At 42.2% G+C, this 20,235-nt stretch overlaps 1 protein-coding gene across 2 annotated transcripts; it reads left to right on the top strand.

Moving 5' to 3' along the window:
- Nucleotides 1–288: 288 nt before the first annotated feature.
- Nucleotides 289–18,027, top strand: LOC147138647 (uncharacterized). 2 transcript variants are annotated; one of them, XM_086048188.1, is made up of 14 exons: nucleotides 289–610; nucleotides 2,973–3,371; nucleotides 10,843–10,922; nucleotides 13,212–13,315; nucleotides 13,454–13,607; nucleotides 13,781–13,947; nucleotides 14,118–14,336; nucleotides 14,747–14,831; nucleotides 14,978–15,240; nucleotides 15,358–15,549; nucleotides 15,739–15,877; nucleotides 16,075–16,274; nucleotides 16,392–16,610; nucleotides 16,738–18,027. In XM_086048188.1, the coding sequence occupies exons 1-14, from the start codon at nucleotides 412–414 to the stop codon at nucleotides 17,072–17,074; spliced, it is 2,757 nt and encodes a 918-aa protein (XP_085904314.1). In that variant the 5' UTR covers nucleotides 289–411; the 3' UTR covers nucleotides 17,075–18,027. The 2 variants fall into 2 exon arrangements, with proteins under 2 accessions (XP_085904314.1, XP_085904316.1); XM_086048190.1 differs by lacking the exons at nucleotides 10,843–10,922; nucleotides 13,212–13,315; nucleotides 13,454–13,607; ... (7 more) ...; nucleotides 16,392–16,610; nucleotides 16,738–18,027 and adding exons at nucleotides 6,785–6,928; nucleotides 7,116–8,059; nucleotides 8,194–9,032.
- The last annotated feature ends 2,208 nt before the right edge of the window (nucleotides 18,028–20,235 follow it).

Here is a 20,235-nt window from a genome sequence, read left to right on the forward strand (position 1 = left end):
GCTGGCAACCAATTCAGGGTGTCCCCTGCCTATTCCCCAAAGACAGCTGGGATAGGCTCCAGCACGCCCGCGACCCTTGTGAGGATAAGCGGTATGGATAATGAATGAATGAAGCCAAACAATATTAACCATTAACAATATCTTCAAACCAAAGATATGTGGCTCTAAAAAAATCAAAAATAAAATTATAACCTAACGGTGCAGTTAGCAAAATTACAGTCAAGATTATAGTACAGTTCTCAATATTACAGCCACTAGCACAGTACTGGCAGTTGTTATTATTGCCATGTGGTTTTTCCTATTGTTGTTGCCGTAGATGACGTCATCAACAGGCGCAAGACCCCGAGCAAATCTGATCGACCAGAGTGCACTTGCTAACAGTAAACCAGTGAGCAATCCTCATTGTGTAAAATGTGTAAAGTACGAATGTTCAGGACATTGGTGAAGCAGCGACTAGACGTTGCGGTAGAAGAGATATTTGAACTATTTGAAAGAACGATAGCGGAATACGAGGATGAACTTTCTCGAACTAAAGCGGAGAAAGAACAGCAACGTGAGCTACTGAACACTCTTCTCAAGCCTCGCGTTCACGTTGCATCAAATGAAGCAGGTTTGTTGCCTATTTCTCAAATGGAATGATTAAGTTTTCACTAACTGTTTTAATCCAAATGTATTTTGCCGTGTTGCAATGTTAACGAAGTCCATCTTCATGTAGGGTTGGACAATCAGTGTTCACGTTGATCATCAATACGTTGTGGGCACGACGCTAGTATAATGTTCTCGCGAAATACTAACTCGTGGCCACGAGGTAGGTAAGGTGTGCTCCTAAAACACATCTGAGTCCACAAAATAATTAAAACGTGTAGGTCTAAGATGCAATTTGTGCATCAGGTACAAATCCGTGGATATGAAATGAAATAATTTGCGTTTGTAATACTAATTTGTGTCCATAACATGCCCTTAAAATGGAACTCAACGCAATTTTTTTTTCCAAGAATATGTTCTATGCAAGCCCACTAATTGAAACAGGGCATTCTGATAAATATTGCGTTTGTGGAATAAGTGTCAATCCACTTATTTTTAGCCATCTCTGGCAATTTTGTCTTCTTTCGACTGAAAATGACATCACAACTGCTCACAACGACCAATCACGGCCCAGATTCCGAAAACAGGTCAGCCACGATTGGTCGTTGTGAGCAGTTGTGACGCGTGTTATTTTTGGCGCTAATCCAACGCCCTTTTGACAACGTCAATTTTTTTGATCGCATGATTAAAGTTTCCATAGCAACCAGCGGCTGCATTGATAAAGGCTACTGGTCACCACGATCTATACATGTATATTAAAAAAAAAGCTTTAGAGTAGAGGAGGCATTACATCTGCTTCAAAATATTGACGATGAGGATGAATTGATCAGTTTACACATGCACGGCTGAGTCCCCCTGCCCCGCGGTGATGGTTGTGGAAGTTTAAAAGTTGTTATTCCTTATCTTCGGAGGCCGTGGTATGGCGGGTTACAATATAGGTTTGACTTTATGTATTTCTTCTGGCGTCTTCCTTGGTAAAGACAACCGACGCGGCAGGACAGTGTTTTGTTGCGTCTTCGTATTCAGACCGAACAGCCCCGCTCTAATTCACCTCTCTCTCTCCTTTCTTCTCCGCCCAGAAAATGCTCAGTCCCAGACCAAATCAAATAGGAATAAATACTCAAGCACAATATAAATAAATATATACTCACAAAACAATATCGCAGCATTTTAGAAAAATAATAAATAGAAAATAATATCCAAAGCAGCTGTATTTTATAACAGCACGACCAACGCAGCGCGATCGAGTGCCACACGGGACAATCTCAGTGGTCCACCAACTGTTTTTTCATTGATTTATGACACAATTTACATTAAAATATACCCACAACAGAAGTTTAGTAAATAAAATACCTTTATACCTTTCGACCTTTAGAGCAGCTAGTAATAATCTTTTTAGTCGATTAAGTCATAGCCAAAACGCAATAAAAGTGACGTGCGTAAAAATGACTGCTCTTGTAGTTCTAAATCCAAGCGGCGCTTGCGCAACAACTCGCCCTTAAGCAGAAATAAATATATCCGGAAGGAAGTCAACCCAAACTTTTTTTTTTCAAGAATATGTTCTATGCAGGCCCCCTAGTTGAAACAAGGCATTCTGATTAAAATTGTGTTAGTGGAATATGATTCAAGCAGCAAAATCTAGCCATCTCGGGGGGGGGCATTTTATCACTTCTGTCGACTGAAAATGACACACAGCTGCCCTGAGGGCTCAAAGCGACCAATCATGGTTCAGTTTCAGAATACAGGTGAGCTGTGATTGGGCGTTACCTGAGCCCTGAGCAACTGTGATGCCATTTTCAGTCGACAGACGTGACAAAATGGCCGCCCCCGGTGATGGCTAAAAACAGGTGGATTAACTCTTATTCCACAAACGCAATATTTATCAGAATGCCTTGTTTCAACTAGTGGGCTTGCATAGAGCATATTCTTGAAAAATATGTTTGGGTTGACTTCCCTTCAATAAAGTATTTGCACAATAAAATCAATCCTCTTATTCATGTTAAGGGTATTAAAATTCAAGAAAATAATGGGACAGAAAAATCAAGGGATTTTTTTACAATAAATAAAATGTGCGATTAACTACGAGTTAACTATGAAAAAGTGTGATTAACTATTGTTAAATATTTTAATCGATTGACATCACTAATATATATATATGTATATATATATATATATATATATATATATATATATATATATATAATTATTCTTTTTTAAAATTTATTTATTTATTTGATGCCTTCAGTGAGAATCTACAATGTATGCAGTCAAGAAAACACATTGAATGAGAAGTTGTGTCCAAACTTTTATACTTTAAACTCTGTATTTATCAACATTTGTAGTTATCCAAGCAATCCATCCATGTTTTGTTTCCATCTGCGGCGCAGGAATGCAGCAAATGTCGGTGGGGGTTCAATGCATGCCCTCTAAGCAGCAAGAGGCACCAGTGGAGCCTCTTCACATTAAAATGGAAGAGGAGAACATGTGGAGGTTCCAGATTGGGGAGCACATTCAAGAGCTCAAGAAAGAAGCCGATGTAACTGCGCTCACATTGACTGATGTCCATGTGAAGAAGGAAGATGATCAGTCCTCACAGCTTTATCACTGTCAAAATCAGTTGTTCGATCAACACATGACAACAGAAAATAACGGAGAACACAGTGGAGGATCACAAGCGGACGTCTTGCCTCCAATATCAGATGACGACGGCATGACGTCACATTCTTCTGATTCTGATCATAGCAACCACGCTAAAGCCCTTGTGAAGACTGAGACAAAGTCTGAAGGTAATATATCACAAACCCACAAACTCTTGAACTGCTCTGATTGTGGGGAAAATGTTTCCCAATCAAAAAACTCCACAGTAACGCTCACTGGAGAGAAACCTTATCCTTGCTCAGTGTGTACAGTTGATTTGCTTGATATAAATATTCGACGAGACACGTTTAAACAACACTCGCTAACAATGCACTAGGGCTGGGTTGCAATTTTTATGTCTGAAATTGCAATTTGGATTCTAATTACGATTTTTTTCCCCCAAATTAAGCCACAGGTAATATTTACTATGTATATTACCATCTCCAAATATGACCGAAACCTGCAATCATTCCATCAAAACAAATTATTAAGGTTGAAACATTATGGAAAATAATTTAATTGTGATTTTTTTTTTCCCTAAAAATTGCGATTGTGATATGAGTTGCAAGTTTTTGTTTTCCCAATGTCCTTTTCTACTGTATTTTTCTAAAACTAATCTTTATAACAACGAACAACATCAGATCTATTATGCTTTATAGAATACTGAGGTAAAGGCAAATTGAAGCATTAATTCATATGCAAGACAGTTTATCTATTACAATTACAGGTATAAACAACAAACATATTAAGTCTTTTGATATGCAGTTTGGTAACATAAATAACATAACATAAATCTGCCGCACAGGTGTGGTGAAAACATATGTACTGTACAGTACTGATACTATACTATAAAGGCACAAACATTTATTTGTATTTCATCTGCTTTCTATATAAATATTGGTTACAGCTCTGACTCTGTATTTTTGGAGGGGGTGGGGGATGTATTATCAGATTTACTGTTGACTGTAGCAAAGGCCTGGAAAAGAGGTCGATGATGAACTTAGTAGTCTGTTTACCTGTTTTTTGATACCAAGGAGGCTAAAGTGATTAAAAGTTGTTGAATACGTGTGAATAACGGTGTGGGCGAGATTGTAAACACATGAGGGTTGTTCTCAAAAAGTACGAACCCGGAATGTGACATGAGAGGCCAAAAATGCGCTTGTTCAAAACCAGGTAAAAATGACATAAGATTGAAATCAAAACTTCCTGCATTGTGTTATAAATAAATACAGATCATTTGCATTCCATTGTTTGATAATGGAGCGCTTAGTACATGGGCGTCAAACACTGAGCACTCAAGTAACAACAGTATTTTCAAATTACCGGTAATTATTTTTACACTTGGACATCTTCACTACCTTCATCCAATAATATTGAGTTGAAAAACTGCTACAAATGATCAATTATACATAGAAAATGACCTGCGAATGGTGAACAACGGCTGTCGTGTGACATATTGTTATATTTGAGGATCACATGGACACCACAACTTATTAGTTGGTTGCTTTGCAAAATGGGAAATGCATACAGCTGAACTGTGCTGTGCGCCTTTTAAATCCTGCTGATTCTGACTGCATGCAATATGTGTGAAAAAATATATCAATCTATTTTATCTGTTGCGCGTTACCAATTATACTGGACACTACACATAGCTTACTCGGTCGTCGTAGAATGGACAAAAGAGTTTTGTCAACATCGTGTTTAACTGTGAAGCTTTGGAAATTACTGTTCAGCTTTCTAAAGTTGTTCCGGTGGAAGTATACGGTACATTACAATAGTAGTACCTTCTGGACTCAACATGTAACTACCATAACAGATTTTTTTCAGCTGATGTATTTTCACATTCTGGACAGCGTGGGACTTGATTAAACAGTATTGTGTTGCATTGACATTCTGCCAGTTTATTGGTAACAACTGTTTTGAAAGTGATGCATTTTAAGCGCATGAAGGGCTCTTACGGTAATTGCATTGGGTGTGTTTGCACGTCACGAAGAGGATGTGGTTGTGATGGCTATTTTCCACCATTCAAAATGCATTCACAGAAAAAAATGACAGCACAAATCTCAGTGAGGTTGTTTATTTTATCAGTATGTTTGCAGTTTTGTAAGCAGTGAAATCTGGTGATTGATTGTAGGGCTAAGACGGTTTCTCGAGTAATTTGAGTACCCCAGTTAGAAAAAAATGCTGGAGGCCTTTTTTCTGCCTCGAGTACCTGCTCATTTACGTGTACACTGTTAGGAAGAAGTCAAGCTAACCGCAGCAATAATTGTTTATGCTATGCTATGACATGACAGTAACACGCGGCCAACATGGTAAGACGGCCAACTTAAAAATAAACCTTAGTTACCAAATAATATATGGACATCATTGCCTAGGTAAGCTTTTATTCTGAAGTATTGCAGCGTAACGGCTGACTTGACTCGTTTTCCAGACTGCGTTTGCTGGGGGGGTCGTTTATTGCCGTCACAAACTGTTTCTTCCGACACCAATAAGTTGTTCTGAATTAATGTTTAATCACTAATTGAGGATGCTAAAAAATGACTTATGATGACACTGTGTTGTACAGTGCTAGCTGCGCTAGCAGCGCTCAGGTTAATTTACCTAAATGACTGCACACTTTGATGCAGACAGCCGGACAAAATTGCTGTTCCAACTGTTGACTATTTAACAAATCAGGCTTACTTAAGTGTATTGTTTTAGCCTACAGAATCGCTGTTCTGCTTCTGACATCACTTCATCTCAGAGACTAAAATCTAAGGGAAAGGCTTATCTAAATTCTCACTGAATGTTTCTAGAGAGGAAACTAGCACAGATGGGCACTTAACTCTATTCTGCCGGTCTGTGCTCAACCCACGACCTGGGCACCATTCCATCACCGTCGCTTTGTCCTTATTCAGAAAATATGCGAGTACAATGTTACTGCAGGGAACGCACATGAAAAGGAAAAAAAGAACTCCACTGTTTTGCAGGCAGTTAATAAAGACGGCTACGTGGTATCGCAGAAGAGAACTGTGGTCTTTCTTTTTAAAAGAATGCAACACATCAGTCGGTACTTGACCCGGTTAGGGACAATTACAGGGACGGACAAATACCCACTTTGCTCCTTGCGTAGCCCATACTTTAAAAAAAATGGGCATCTGTCCGGGACGGGCGGGCGTTCCATCCTTGGGACCGGAATGCCCATCCCTGGAAACTAGTATACTGCTATGTCAGTATAAAACGTTGATTGTGTATACCTGTTAGCCATTTATTATGAAGTTGAAATGTGTTTTTTTTTGTCTTCTGTATCTTTAAGCAAAAAAATATATGTATTTTTTTCCTAATCCGAATACCTGATTAGTTGATTCAGATTTTCTGAATACCAAGATATCCGATAGCTGCAGCCCTGATTGATTTTAAAGGGAAAAAAATATCGACTCTCGAAGTGGGTCAGCGTTTGAGCATCCGCCTGGACCATACTTCCTGAGAACCACAAATACTTATGTAAATGTTGTACCAAGGAGGATAAATACCTCACTGCACGTCTACTACTTCACTGAACTCAAGCATTTTATGGTGCTAGAACGTCCTCTCCAAGGAACGAAGATGCCGAAAACATACACCACTCAAGAGGCGTTGGAAAACATCCTGAGTGAAGTAAATCCTTGCTACTCAGATGGAGAAGACATAAACCTTCAGCCAGATTCAGACTCTGACATGTCTTCAGGTAAGATTTCCCAAACATCCTATTTTTTTTTTGTGGCTATCTACAGTTTTAGGAAGAGATAAAACAATAATCATGTACAGAGGAGGCATATTTGAGATGGAACTCTTAGTATCTACTGTATGCTTGCATTTTTGATATCGTTTGAGTTCCCCCTTGCTTATATTATTTGGATTTCTTCACACTGCAGATGAGGAGACTTCCCCACCAAGAAAGAGAGATCGGCTGGAGACTGGCCTGACAGAGGCAGCAAAAGATGGCACATTGTGGCATGAAGAACAAGTGGGGACACTGCTCCATTTCACCCCACCAGAAGCGTACGCCGCAGATGGGGAGCCAACGCCTTCGGCCAGGAGAAATGTCTCGAGTCGTCTTCAGAGCTTCCTCCACATCATCACTCCTGACATGCTTCATAAGATTCAAGAATGGACTGTTCAACATGGACAACAAACGGAGCATGTGGAATGGTTTATGGCTGTCCCTGAACTAATGGCGTTCATTGCAGTCGTCATTTTGCGGGGGTTGACCAAGGTATCATCACTGCGTGACTGCTGGTCAGCAAACCTGGGAAACCCTTTAATCAATGGAATCATGCCCCGCAACCGCTTCCAAGACATCATGCGACACCTACGCTTCGATGACATGGGCACGCGCCGCGAGCGAGCAGCGACCGACAAGTTTGCTGCAATTTCCGATGTGTGGGGATCGTTTGTCGCCAACTGCATCGCGTCCTACAACCCGGGCCGCCACATCACCGTTGACGAGCAGCTCGTCCCGTCCAAGACTCGCTGTTCTTTCCTGCAGTACATTGCAACGAAACCCGACAAGTTCGGTATCAAGTTCTGGGTGGCCTGCGACTCCAAATCCAAGTATGTCTGCAATGTTATCCCACATCTTGGCAAGGACCCCAGCCGTCCCAGTGGGGAGAGTTTGTCTGAGACTGTTGCGATGAAGCTAATTGAACCATTCATGGACAAGGGCAGAACCGTTACTACGGACAATTTCTTTACGTCGCTGTCACTTGCGCAACGACTGCTCAGCCGGCAAACCACCCTCCTCGGCGCAGTCAGCGGTATGTGCCGGGAACTTCCTCAGTCGATTAGACAGACAGATTGCGATGAATTCAGCACTCAGGTCTGTTGTGGGTCTTTTTACGTGGTTCTATATTTATGGTGGTTTTGTTTCCTTTTTCCTATCAAGAGCTCCAAACGTTTCATTTGATGTAAAAGTGCCATGAAAATAACAATTGATCTTATCTTGTTCATTAGGTGTATTCAACCACCGGTGCCACGCTGACAGTGTATGCGCCAAAACGGAAAAAGAGCGTCTACATTCTCAGCAGCATGCACAGCGTGGTTGAGACTGAAGATACCGCTAAACGGAAGCCAACCACAGTCGCCCAGTACAACACCACCAGGGGCGGCGTGGATGCGATGGACCAGATAGTGCGGGAGTACACCGTGCGTACAGGTACACGGCGATGGCCAGTGGCTGTGTTCTACAACATGATTGACATGGCAGCACTGAATGCATACGTGCTTTACCAAGCATGCACCCGAAAGCACGAGAGACGGATAGAATTCCTGGTGGGGCTCGCAAAAGAGCTCGCGGACGCCCACGTGAGCGCGAAGAAGGCGCGCAAGGAACACCTGCTTCGACTACAGCCTCCCACACCTGGCCCAGGGAAAAGGGCTATGTGTCAGGTGAACTTTAAATGCAAGAACAATCACGCCACAGTACGCTGTGTTAACTGCTACAAATACACATGTGGCAAATGCAGACGAGAGATGCCATGGCAGTGCCAGTTATGTTCTCAGTACACAGACGACGAATGAAATGCCGGTGACACTCACAAAGAAGTGTGATTATGGATACTTTCCTAAATACATTGTTTTTTTTGCACATATTGCACATTTTTTCCTATTGTCCGTTTGATAGGAGTCTTGTACTTGTATTTTTTAAATGTTCTTGGTGTATACCTTAAAAAAAAAAAAAAGTGTCATAGGATGGACTTCGACTTCCATTCCATTGTGTGTACTGTATCTGTCAGGCAGTTACCCACTCTTTAAGATCATCAATAAATCTCAATAAGGAAATGAAAAACAAACTGTGTGTTGATTTCATTTAATGATTCAATCAAAGGCAAAGTGACGGCAGGCTCATCATTGATTCCCTTCCGCTGATCCGAGGTCGGCTCGCTGGGGTATCAGCTTAAGCGGGGAAGCCCAGACTTCCCGTCCCCAGCCACATCATCCAGATCCTCCTGGGGGATCCCAAGGCGTTCCCCCGCCAGCTGGGAGACATATTCTCTTCAGGGTGTGCTGGGCCGTCCTCAGGGTCTCCTCCCAGTGAGACATGCCCAGAACACCTCACCAGGGAGGCGTTTGGGTGGCATTCTAACAAGATGCCCGAGCCACCTCATCTGGCTCCTCTCAATGAGGAGCGGCAGCGGCTCAACTCTGAGCCCTTCCCGTATGCCCGAGCCTCTCTCATTATCTCTGAAGGAGAGCCCGGACACCCTGCGGAGGAAACTCATTTCGCCCGCTTGTACCTGGAAGCTTATTCTTTCGGTCACAACCCACAGGTAATGACCATAGGCGAGGGTGGGAACTTAGATCCAGATCTTCTCCTTCCGGCTCAGCTCCCTCTTCACCACGAGGGACCGATACAGAGTCCGCATGACTGCAGACGCTGCACTGATCCGCCTGACGATCTCCCGCTCCATCCGCCCTTCACTCCTGAACAGCAGTTGACCTTTTATTGCTGACAAACATGGATCACAAAAGCAATCTCAGCAAGAAATGAAAAACATCAACTCTGTCAACCTCTTACTAAGAAGAGAGGGGAAAATAATTTTCCGTTGTGATCACAAAAGTCAGAATACGGATTGTGACCTGTTCAACACACAGTGGTGTGATAAAATCTTGTAGGCTAGTTCCAAACCTCTACCTCTTTCTCATTACAACACAATGATTAGGTAAAAGCAAAGAAAGCAACATCACTTCCCTTCCCCCAGTAGTTGAGTGCAAAGTACACAGTCACAGCCATATTTACTGAACAATGGTGACAGGATGGTGAAAAAATAGTCTAGCCACTTGGCTAGGCCTTTGGTCGTGGAAACTAGAAATGCAACTTTGCTGGGCTGTCTACACCTGAGCTAACCCAGCCACTTGGTTGCCCTTGGGACACAGACGTTCTTGTGTCTTAACTCATTAAACATTTTGAAAGTTTTCCTTTGTGCCTGTTGTCACTGTGTAACTGTCAAGAAATTGTGGTCTAACATCAATTTGTCGAAATGAACAAAGACTCTTGTTCTCCAAATAAGAGGTTAAGTGTACCTCAAGCTGTTTGTCTCTCCCAGTTGACGTTTTCTGTAAAATTGACAAATTAAACCAACACATTTAGATATTTAACCAAAAATGTTGAATCAAACTACATTATAATGAAAGTCAGTTAGTGTAATGCTAACATATAATGCTAAATGCCTGTGTGGGCTAACTGAAATTAGCATCAATGTAATTATAGAATTTAAAACATCTACGTAATAGCACATGGAGTAGCAACACATACAAACAGATCTTAAATATAGCACAATGACTATTTGTGTTTCATTGAACACGCTTTGAATGTTTTTGTTGTTTTATTGCACGCTATACTTATCTTACAAAGAGAGGTACAAGAAAGATTGATTCATATTTGAACTTGTCTACTGTATTCTACAAGGTAGGAATGTGCCATTATCTCGTCATCGTTTGGGATGTGTAATTTGTCATATTCAAATTTCAATAGATGGATAATTTACAGTATATGGAAATTAGCCATTGGCCAACTTCTCTCAGTTTGTAGCACAATAGTTTTACAAAGGACAGAATTGAACAACATTGATGAAATGTCTTCACTTCTTCTCTTTTACCTAGACATGAATGAGGATCTCTTAACGTTCATGCAGCAACGCAATATTTCAAGGGAGAATCTCTTTCAGATGGAGCAAGACAAGGTAAAATGATTTTTTGCAACTCCTCCGCCATCCCTACCCTCAGTTTACTTATTCAAATTTAGTCCAGGTTTTCAAACTATTTGGGTCAAGTGACTCCTGAAATGGGAGAAATTCTTCCAAGGGCCCCTTTCATATTTCTAACGTCAATTAAACGTAAGTACCAAGTGTTCCCCCTAAATGTCATCGGAATTAAAGGTTGCAGATGAGTATAGTTCAAAATGTGATGATGAATTCCTATTTGTGAGGGACAACATTGTGATGTTATGAGAATTAAGTTGTATTTTTCGTGAAAAAAAAAGTAGGGATGTGTGAATACCAATACCAGGTATCTGTATCGGGCTGATACCATGACGACTGCCCTCTTGTGGCCGTTTTACGATCAGGAACTAATGGCATACATACAGTACTGTACATGTCTGACAGATACCCATTAAGATGCAATTTCTCAAAATATATGTACGTTTATAAGATTTACGTTAATGCTTTATAGGAATTGACTTGGCTTGATGTCATTATTTTACACACAACCTAAAGTCACAATTTTTTGAAAAATAAGAAATAAATATGACTGACAGTTAAATATGACACACATTCAACTACCAGTAACACAAACACACATCCTGATATCGTCATTAAGTCATTGTATTACGCCACGCAATGCATTCTGGCAATGGAGTAGCTTCACCGTCGTTAGCATAGATATGAACATTAGGTAGAAATGACACCCATGCCCCTGAGAAATGAGCAAGTTCTTCTTAATTTCAACGCTCATGCATTGCCTTTGAGTGAATGTTGCCTGCCACCAGCGTTGCTGAGCTTGGCTGCTTCCGGCTGTCATAGAATGGCGGTTTGACGGGCGCGTGCTTTTGTAACAAGTTTAAAAGCTCGCCGGGCAATGTGATAGACAGCGTCACATTAGCATTAGCACCTAGCTTACGATCAGCGAAGATGGAAGCCTTCCATTGCCGCAAATAGTTTTAAATAGGGCGGAGGTCTCTGACTGGGTCTGTACCGGACATACAGATTAGGTCTGTGTTGTAATTCTCAACAATTAGTCTCATATTTCTTTCATTAATTGACAATATTTCCAGAGTGCTATGACATGATATCAGATTTCTTCTTCTTGTCAGTCATATACATCATTTCGTGGGTGCCAACCAGTGCTTAGACTGAAACACCACAGTTGAATTAAATGGTAACAAACTTGGCAAAAATGGTAGCTATTACTGAAAGCTACTTGAAGCTCTATTTTATTCCATTCAAATCTTTGCACTTCACTGTATTCCTTGAAAAAAAGTTGTACAACCACATATATTGATTGAGGCTTTTTCTGGGCACTGTTGTTATTTATTTCATTCATTCATTCATTCATTCATTCATTCATTTAATTTCATTCATTCAGTCATTTAATTTCATTCATTCATTTAATTTCATTTTATTGTGTGTTCTATTCAAAATGTGTTTTATGAACAAATGGAAGATTAATTAATTAATTTCGTGTAATGTTAAGGAAAAATGCTATATTGAGATATTTAGGTCTTTAAAATTACGTCATTAATTTGGGGGGAAATTTTATGTATCAAAAGTACTAGTGGCATCAGTCCTTGGTATCGGTATCGATAACTACTCAGGAGTTGTATTTCTACTGGAACGGGTATAAATGATATCAGGCATATTGTGACGTGACACGTGTCTCGCGTGTGTTTGTTTGAGAGGGTGACTACACAGGGGTTGCGTCGAGCGGAGCGGAGGAGGGGCTCCTCATCCTCCGACAGAAAAAAAAAAAGTTTTAACATCGCTAGTCAATCTGGTGACCTGTGGTTGTGTTTGCTGTTAAATCTTGGTTCCCGTTCTCCAAACCTGCTCCTTTTTTAGGTCGTCCCGGCCGCTAAAGGAAACTGGCTTTGTTGTATACCGTTCGGTCCCACAGCCAGCAATGACATTGTGCCATATTGTTTTTATTTCACCAATCACCCCGCTGTGTGTGTGTGCGCGCGTCTTTTTATTTTTTTTTTCACTTAATTCGCCTGTGTCTGCTTGTGTTGCGCCTGCGTGTGACATAGTATGTACGTTCTCGACGCCGATTGGCTGTCGCCGTGCGCTCCCGCCAAAAGTTCACTTCATCCAATCATGTCAAAATAGGTGAAGGAGCTAAATGTTTGCTTCAAACGCCCGGTACACAACCGCGCCTGACCACTCGTACTGCGTTGACTATACATGATGAAGCGTCGTCGGAAATGCTCAGCTCGCGTTCGGTTTGACCGCACTGAGTCTCTGCATAACACCCAGCCCCCGGAGGAGCCTGAGGAAATGGAGGAGACAGGTGACGACGGGGACCCGGACAACGCAGAGGGCATCAGTGAGCTCAAAGGCTACCTCCAGAACTGTGAAAGGTAAGAAGATCTCATTTTTAACATTTAATTTGAGCAAGTTGCGTCATTTAATAACGTTTATTTGGGGTGGGGGGGAATATTTCACCATTGAACAGTTCATAATGTATTTGACTATTTATTGACGTTCTTTTCTTTTAGGTTTTATGTCTTTTCAAGGTTGTTGAAAACTGAAGGCAAGGGCAATAAGAATGTGTACACTGGTTCAGCCAAGTGTATGCAGCCTGGGTGCAAAAATAAGGGTGTGACTTACACCACAATTTCCAGAGCCCATCTTAGCCAGCACTATGAATGTGTGAGTTGAAACTTAAAAGTTGAACATTTATTAAAACTGTTAGACATTCCTACTTAGGTGAAGAATAAATGTAGAGAATATAGAGTATAAAACAAGTTCATGCAATTAATTCAGAAAAGAAAAATAAATTAAGTGAACATTATTTTTCACAACGTATTGTTTTGTCCAAATAGGTTCACCGTGGAAAGAAGTCCGAGCTCTCAGCTGCGCTGGCTCGAAACTCGAGGCGCGGCGGCCGTGGCCGGGCCAAGGAGTATCACTCCAACAAGCACCAGCTCCCCGTGAAGGCGAGTGACAAGGACAAGTTCAGCCAGGAAAAGGCTAGCCAGATGTTCACAAGGTGAGGAAAATGAAAATGGTCTCTTGTCTCTCAATTGTCTTTTAGTTTTGTTGAAATTTCCACATTTTTAGAATTTCAAAAATTTTAAAGTGACGATTTTATTTCTTCATACTTATGTCGCTAATTTAATGAGTCATTGTTTATTATTTTGTCATTTTTTTCATTTACAGGTGGTTTGTGGAGACACTTTCTCCCCTCAGCCTTTGTGATCACCCCTATACCAGGGAGCTGCTTGCCTACCTCAGGCCTGAGTTCCAGCTCATGTCCAGGAGGACCCTGGCGAGGAGCCTGAACGAGCTGATGGGCAAGGCCAAGCTGCAGGTCAACAGCCTGCTGTCCAAGCAGAAGTGGCTGGCAACCACTGCGGATTGCTGGACGGTGCACAACCGGTAAAACGACCTAAAATATTGATCCATTCGTTACCCAAACTGCTTCTCCTCACAAGGGTTGCGAAATCGCGGGCCTGTCTTCGGGCAGTAGGTGGGGTACACAGAGACAAACAAACATTCACACTCACAATCATACCTAAGGACAATTTAGAGTGTTCATTTAACCTACCATTCATGCTTTTGGAATGTGGGAGGAAACCAAAGTGCCCAGAGGAAACCCACGCAGGCACAGGAAGAACATGCAAACTCCACACAGCAAGGCCAGGGCCGGATTCGAACCCACAACCTCTGCCCAAAATATTTATATTCAACATAATATCATACTTTACACATTTATATCTTGCTAATAAATAAAATTTTAAATATACATGTGTCTATTAAATTATGAATAAATTGTCATTTCTCCACAGTGCCTTCCTGGGCATGACTGTGCACTGGATAGACCAGCCCAGCCTGAAGAGGAGGAACGCAACCCTGGCATGCAGGGAGTTGAAGGTAAAAATGAAAAGAAAACACTTTTGAGTTTTCAAATTCTTATATTGATTTGAGTGGTTTCACTTAGGCCCAGTGTAAAATTGAAAAAAATCCCAAATAGGTACTGAATAAATCTTGAGAGCAAAAGCGACGCATGTTTTTCTTAGGTCAGCCAGACTTATCAGCGCCTGAGGGAAGTCATCCTTGACGTCCACCAGGAGTTTGGCATTGTCAACAAGGTGGTAGCTACCACCACAGACAACGGCGCAAACTACGTCGCGGCCCTCAACGCCTTTGGCGAACCGAAGCAGGTTCAGGGGGAGGATGAGGAAGTGGTGCTGGGACAGCCTGGCGACGTCCTGGGACACCTTGACAGCGAGGACGTTGACGCCCAGCCCCAGATCACTCTGCCACCTCACCGGCGCTGTAGGTAAGAAAGAGCGGATTTTGCATATTCAAGTGCGGCATTACTTTATCACCAAATGATCAATGACAAATGTTATCAATAAAGTTGAAACATGAAAACGTCATGTGTCTTTTGTTTCAGTGCACACACCCTGAACCTCATGGCAACCACTGACATCAGGGAGGTCATAGGCTGGAGCACGGGGAACACACCCTGGCGCGAGGCCACCGTCAAGGTCCAGCACCTCTGGAACCTCCAGAACCAGAGCCACATTGTCGCCAGTCACATCAAGGAGGCTGTCAAGAGGAAGCTGACAACCCCTGTTGCAACTAGGCAAGTTTGAATAATGATTCAATTCAAATTAAAACTCATACCTAATCACCAACACTAATGTCTGAAGAATTTACTGATTCTTTTTTTTTTGTTCATATAAATTATAATTATATGATATATATGGAACACCCTAACTATCAATCGCATTAACCCTCTATATTTTTAAAAGGAATGTGTTTATTTCTGTAGGTGGAACTCCTACTTCATCAGTGTGAAGGTGCTGTTGGAGGTGATGTCTCTGCCTGAGCAGGTTCAGGCCATCAACAACATTATAATTCACCAGCCCGGCGGCAAGGCAGGATCAGCAATTCTGAATCAGGACATCAAGGTATGTTTAAAAAAAATAATAATAATGTTCATTTAATTCGTGAAATATTTGTGATTGGCAAAAGTTGCAAAACTAGCAAGTTTTCCTATTTCTATTGCGTGTTACATTCATGGGTTTCCCGGTGCCCATTAAGGTTTCGGCCTAAACAGCCAATCTTGTCCGCGGCCGCGCATCTAGTTTCCTTTTGAACTTTTCAGGTCCTGACAGAGTACAGGGATGTCATGAAGCCTGTGGCGGACACTCTGGACAGCTTGCGGGGGGAGGACAGCACCTACATGGGTGTCCTCCTTCCGACGCTCCTGGTTTTGAAGAGGTGGCTGCTGCAGCACCAGCACAGGGGTGAACTGCAGTATGCAGAGCCCCTGGTCCAGTCCCTCCTCAGAGGCTTTGACAAAAGGTGTGTGTGATATACAGTATCATTATTTATAGACATACAGTACACATTTTACTGTATGTTTCTTATTAACTGTTTGTTTTCGCTATTTGAAATTGAGGTTTATGATTTGGTTTATAGGTTTGGCTCCTTCTTTGAGGACCAAGACCTACTCATGGCCTCTGCCCTGCACCCCACCTTCACACCTGCCTTCCTGGCGAGGATCGTCCCTGAGCAGGCCGACGCCATCAAGGACAGGATCCTCAAGGAGCTAAAGGCCCTGGTGCTGGAGGAGCAGCAGGAGCAACAGGCAGCCCAGGCCCAGCCTGATGTGAGGAGCCACCAGGACAAGGTTTTCAAGTAAGAGTTCATATTTATATTAAAAACTTGAAACTATTGTCTATTTCTCGCAATCTGTTTCTCCTTTTTTTTTCTCCTTTTTTTTTTTTTTAATTTCACTAAACTGTTAATGCTGATCACGATACAGGGAGCTGTTTGCCATCAACCAGGATGTGGTACTCCGGGCCAGCCTCGAGGACTGGAAACCCCAGCGGAAAGCCCTCTCCTGGGCCCTCTTTCCCAAGGAGCACAGGGAGGCATGGGTAGACTTGTTCATAAAGTACAACACCCCCCTACCTAGCTCCGCTGCCTTGGAGAGGATTTTTTCCACAGCCAGTGACATTCTCCGGCCGAACAGGGCTGCCCTGGCCGGCGCCAACTTCCAGAAACTGGTGTTCCTCAAGGGGAACATAACCCTGTTGGGGTACCCCAGCTACAAGGGGCAGTTTAGGGAGGAGAAGCAGGAGGAGGAGGAGGATCAGTAATAGTATGCGAATGTACAGTATGTATTCCTTGTGCATGGTTCAAGCTCTTTCTAAATGAATGAAAGTGTGTTCTGTTACCCTTGTAAACAGTTTTTTACTGCTGGTCCTAAAATGGAACTGTAATTTAATAATGACACAAGCGCAGATTAAATTGAGTGATGGAATGACGACTGACGGACTGCGTGGCCTGAAATAATAAAAACGGGATGCTACACTTTTGTTTTGAAAAATAAGACTAAAATGTCTGGTTACAAGAAGAACAATGCCACTTGTAGCTAGGCATAAAGCCTTTTGTTTTTTTTCTTCAAAATGCAGTACAATATATTTTTCACTATTAAAGTACAATTCAGTTGTATTTAACTTTTAAGTACATATTTACATTTCATCTTTATGAACTTTGTTTTTGAACATTGATTTAGTAACAGTTTTTGTTTAACTGTTATGTTCAGTATATTTTCATTGAATCAAGTCAATTTTTTTATTACTTTACTGTATTTAAGCGCAAAGTCAATGTTGAAACTCTACACAGTCATTTTGGTTGACAATATCAAATATACTTTTTGAGAATAAAACTTGTGTCTTGTTTTTCATGAACCCCTACCATTCTACTCTATCAACATCGGTCATCATGGTGGTACTTGGTGTCAAAGGTGTGAGAACCACTGTGGTACGGCGTTTATAGTAAAGGTTCTTTTTTTTTTTTAATGGGTTGTCCCACACCCATTTTGACTGTTATTTTTTACCCTTTAAAATCCATCACGAAATTTGAGTTTCTGGTACTGTTACAGATACTGTATCAGTATGTTTCCGATACTGCATATATAATGCAGAAATAAAATTAACAACCTTAATGAAATTTGTGCTGCTGTTTGTGTGTGTATGTATTTTGAGCTGTGAATCAAAGCCACTGCGGCTACTTGCGGTACACGCAGACACTCCCTGGAAAACAAAAGCCCTTTATACCCCTTATTCAACCCAAACATATTTTTTTCAAGAATGTGTTCCCAGCAGGCCCACTAGTTGAAACACGGCATTCTGGTTAATAGTTTATTTGTGCAATATGAGTTAAGCGGCAAAATCCACCCCTTTTTAGCCAGCTCAGGGGGCAGCCATTTTGTCACTTCTGTCGACTGAAAATGACATCACAACTACTCAGGGCTCCGGTAACGACCAATCGCGGCTCAACTTCAGAAAACAGGTCAGCCGTGATTGGTCGTTACTAAAGCAGTAGTTGTGATGTCATTTTCAGTCGACAGAAGTGACAAAATGGCCGCCCCCACAAGCTAAAAACGAGTGGATTAACTGTTGTTCCACAAACGCAAAATATTTATCAGAATGCCTTGTTTCAACTAGTGGGCTTGCCTAGAACATATTCTTAAAAAAAATGTTTGGGTTGACTTCCACTTTAAATGCATCAGTTTCAAAAATAGTTGTTACTCTAAGAAAACAAACCACTACTGGGTCTGATTGAACGCGCACAACAGGTAATTAGTACCCTGCCACCACCTTTCACCGGTCAGGTCCGGAGTCAAAGACTGGATGCGCCACCAGGCCGCCAAGTAAACCAAAGATGTTTACTTTATTAAAGGTCTCACTTAAATAAAAAAATCGCCCACTTAACTGGCCCGGTGACCAAGACCCTCCCCCCAGGGTCAAGGCTTATGATGCTGAAATCACAGAGCGGCTGCTGACATGACAGGCGCTCGTAAATTGGTCTGGGGTGTCACTCCGCGGCGGTCAGCCAGGTAGGCAGGCGGAAAAGCAGGCGGTCCGCTGCCGGCGGGTCCGTTAGCCGGCACTCCTAACTACCCCGCCCTAACTATCACTCGCCCGCTGCGTGGGCCCCTAGCGCTGGAACAACTGAACGTACAATTCCCTAGCTTCGCCGCCGGCAGCCCTACCAGCTACGAACGGCACCCCCCCCCCCACTGCGAGTCAGTGTGTATGTGTGTGTGATTGTGTAGTCGTCTCGTTTGAATCCGAGAAATGTATTTGCGCGGTATGTGGTATAAATTGTGCTCCTCTCACCTATTTGATTTTGACAATACGCAAATAATCTGTTGCAGATTGACTCCTCTGTGATTCCTCTCATGTCGGATGAAGCTCTTCAGAAGTACATCCCCCATTACGGTGACAGGTTAGCAGTTGTCGCCTTCTGCCGAAATCCAACCTCAGAGGCCAGGAGAAAGATCGTCATAGGGAGGCGATCCATTCTGGGACCCCCGCCGTCTACTTGCAGTCGGGGAAGGGCGTTATTTGGCAACGCAAATGGCAAGAGAGCAAAAAGGCGGTTGGAATTAGGATGGATGAATTTTGACTGGAAAGATAAGAGATTCAAACAAGTGAAGTCCAGGAGAGGTGGAGGTACCAAGTCCTTGTGCCTTGACAAAAACAAGACGGTGCAAGAAATTAAAAAGATGGCCGAGGACATTTTTCTCCCCGACGGTCAAGTGTCCAACTATCAAACGCGAATAACTGACTTTGCAGAGCGACAACTCGACACCGCCAGTACTTTGGAGAAGGTTTACGAGATCACCAAAGTTCCCATGCTGCGGCTCTACCTCTGCACCAAGCTACGCAATCAAGATAACATAGAAAACCCTGCTTTCCACTGAATTGAATGAAAAGTTCCAAGACTAGTGTCAAAAAAAGATATATTTCAATGTCAAACTACAAGTATTCCCCTGGATGTAATCTCCCTGGAATCTAACGCAATTTGGCAGTGTTTTTCTTGGCCAGGAAGGAAGTGTCCGATGCTCAGGGCATTGTGAGCAGGTGTGTTGTTATGGTGAAACAGTCACCAGTTGTCCTGTCATAAGTAAAAGTAACACTTTAGAAAAATAAATATTAAATAAAAGCACAGATACCCGAAAAACCTACTTCAGTAGAGTCACAAAAGTATTTGTACTGACCACCATTGATACCAGGATTGTTCATTTACGTGGCCGTCCATTCAAGGATTTCATTAGGTTATGTTCTCAGCGAAATGTTCTTGTTCTGCTTGATGTACGTGAAACGGGATGGCCGTGTCACCCCAAAGGCAAATGGTGCCATAAAGCTTAGAAAAGCTGTAATGTCAAGAACATAAATTGTGGGTATTAGATGTTTTTGTGTCAATTTGTGAACGTAATCACCTTTAGTTGGTTATTTAGCCTTTGTTG

Source organism: Filicampus tigris, chromosome 12 (assembly GCF_054856515.1).
Source record: "Filicampus tigris isolate MCC_2025a chromosome 12, RoL_Ftig_1.0, whole genome shotgun sequence".
NCBI lineage: Eukaryota > Metazoa > Chordata > Actinopteri > Syngnathiformes > Syngnathidae > Filicampus > Filicampus tigris.

Excerpts from the sequence above, each read along its gene's own strand:
- LOC147138647 (XM_086048188.1), top strand. The coding sequence starts at position 412 with ATGTGTAAAGTACGAATGTTCAGGACATTGGTGAAGCAGCGACTAGAC. Across the intron at positions 13,948-14,117 it reads GCTAGCCAGATGTTCACAAG|GTGGTTTGTGGAGACACTTT; the intron begins GTGAGGAAAATG and ends TTTCATTTACAG. Across the intron at positions 14,832-14,977 it reads TGGCATGCAGGGAGTTGAAG|GTCAGCCAGACTTATCAGCG; the intron begins GTAAAAATGAAA and ends TGTTTTTCTTAG.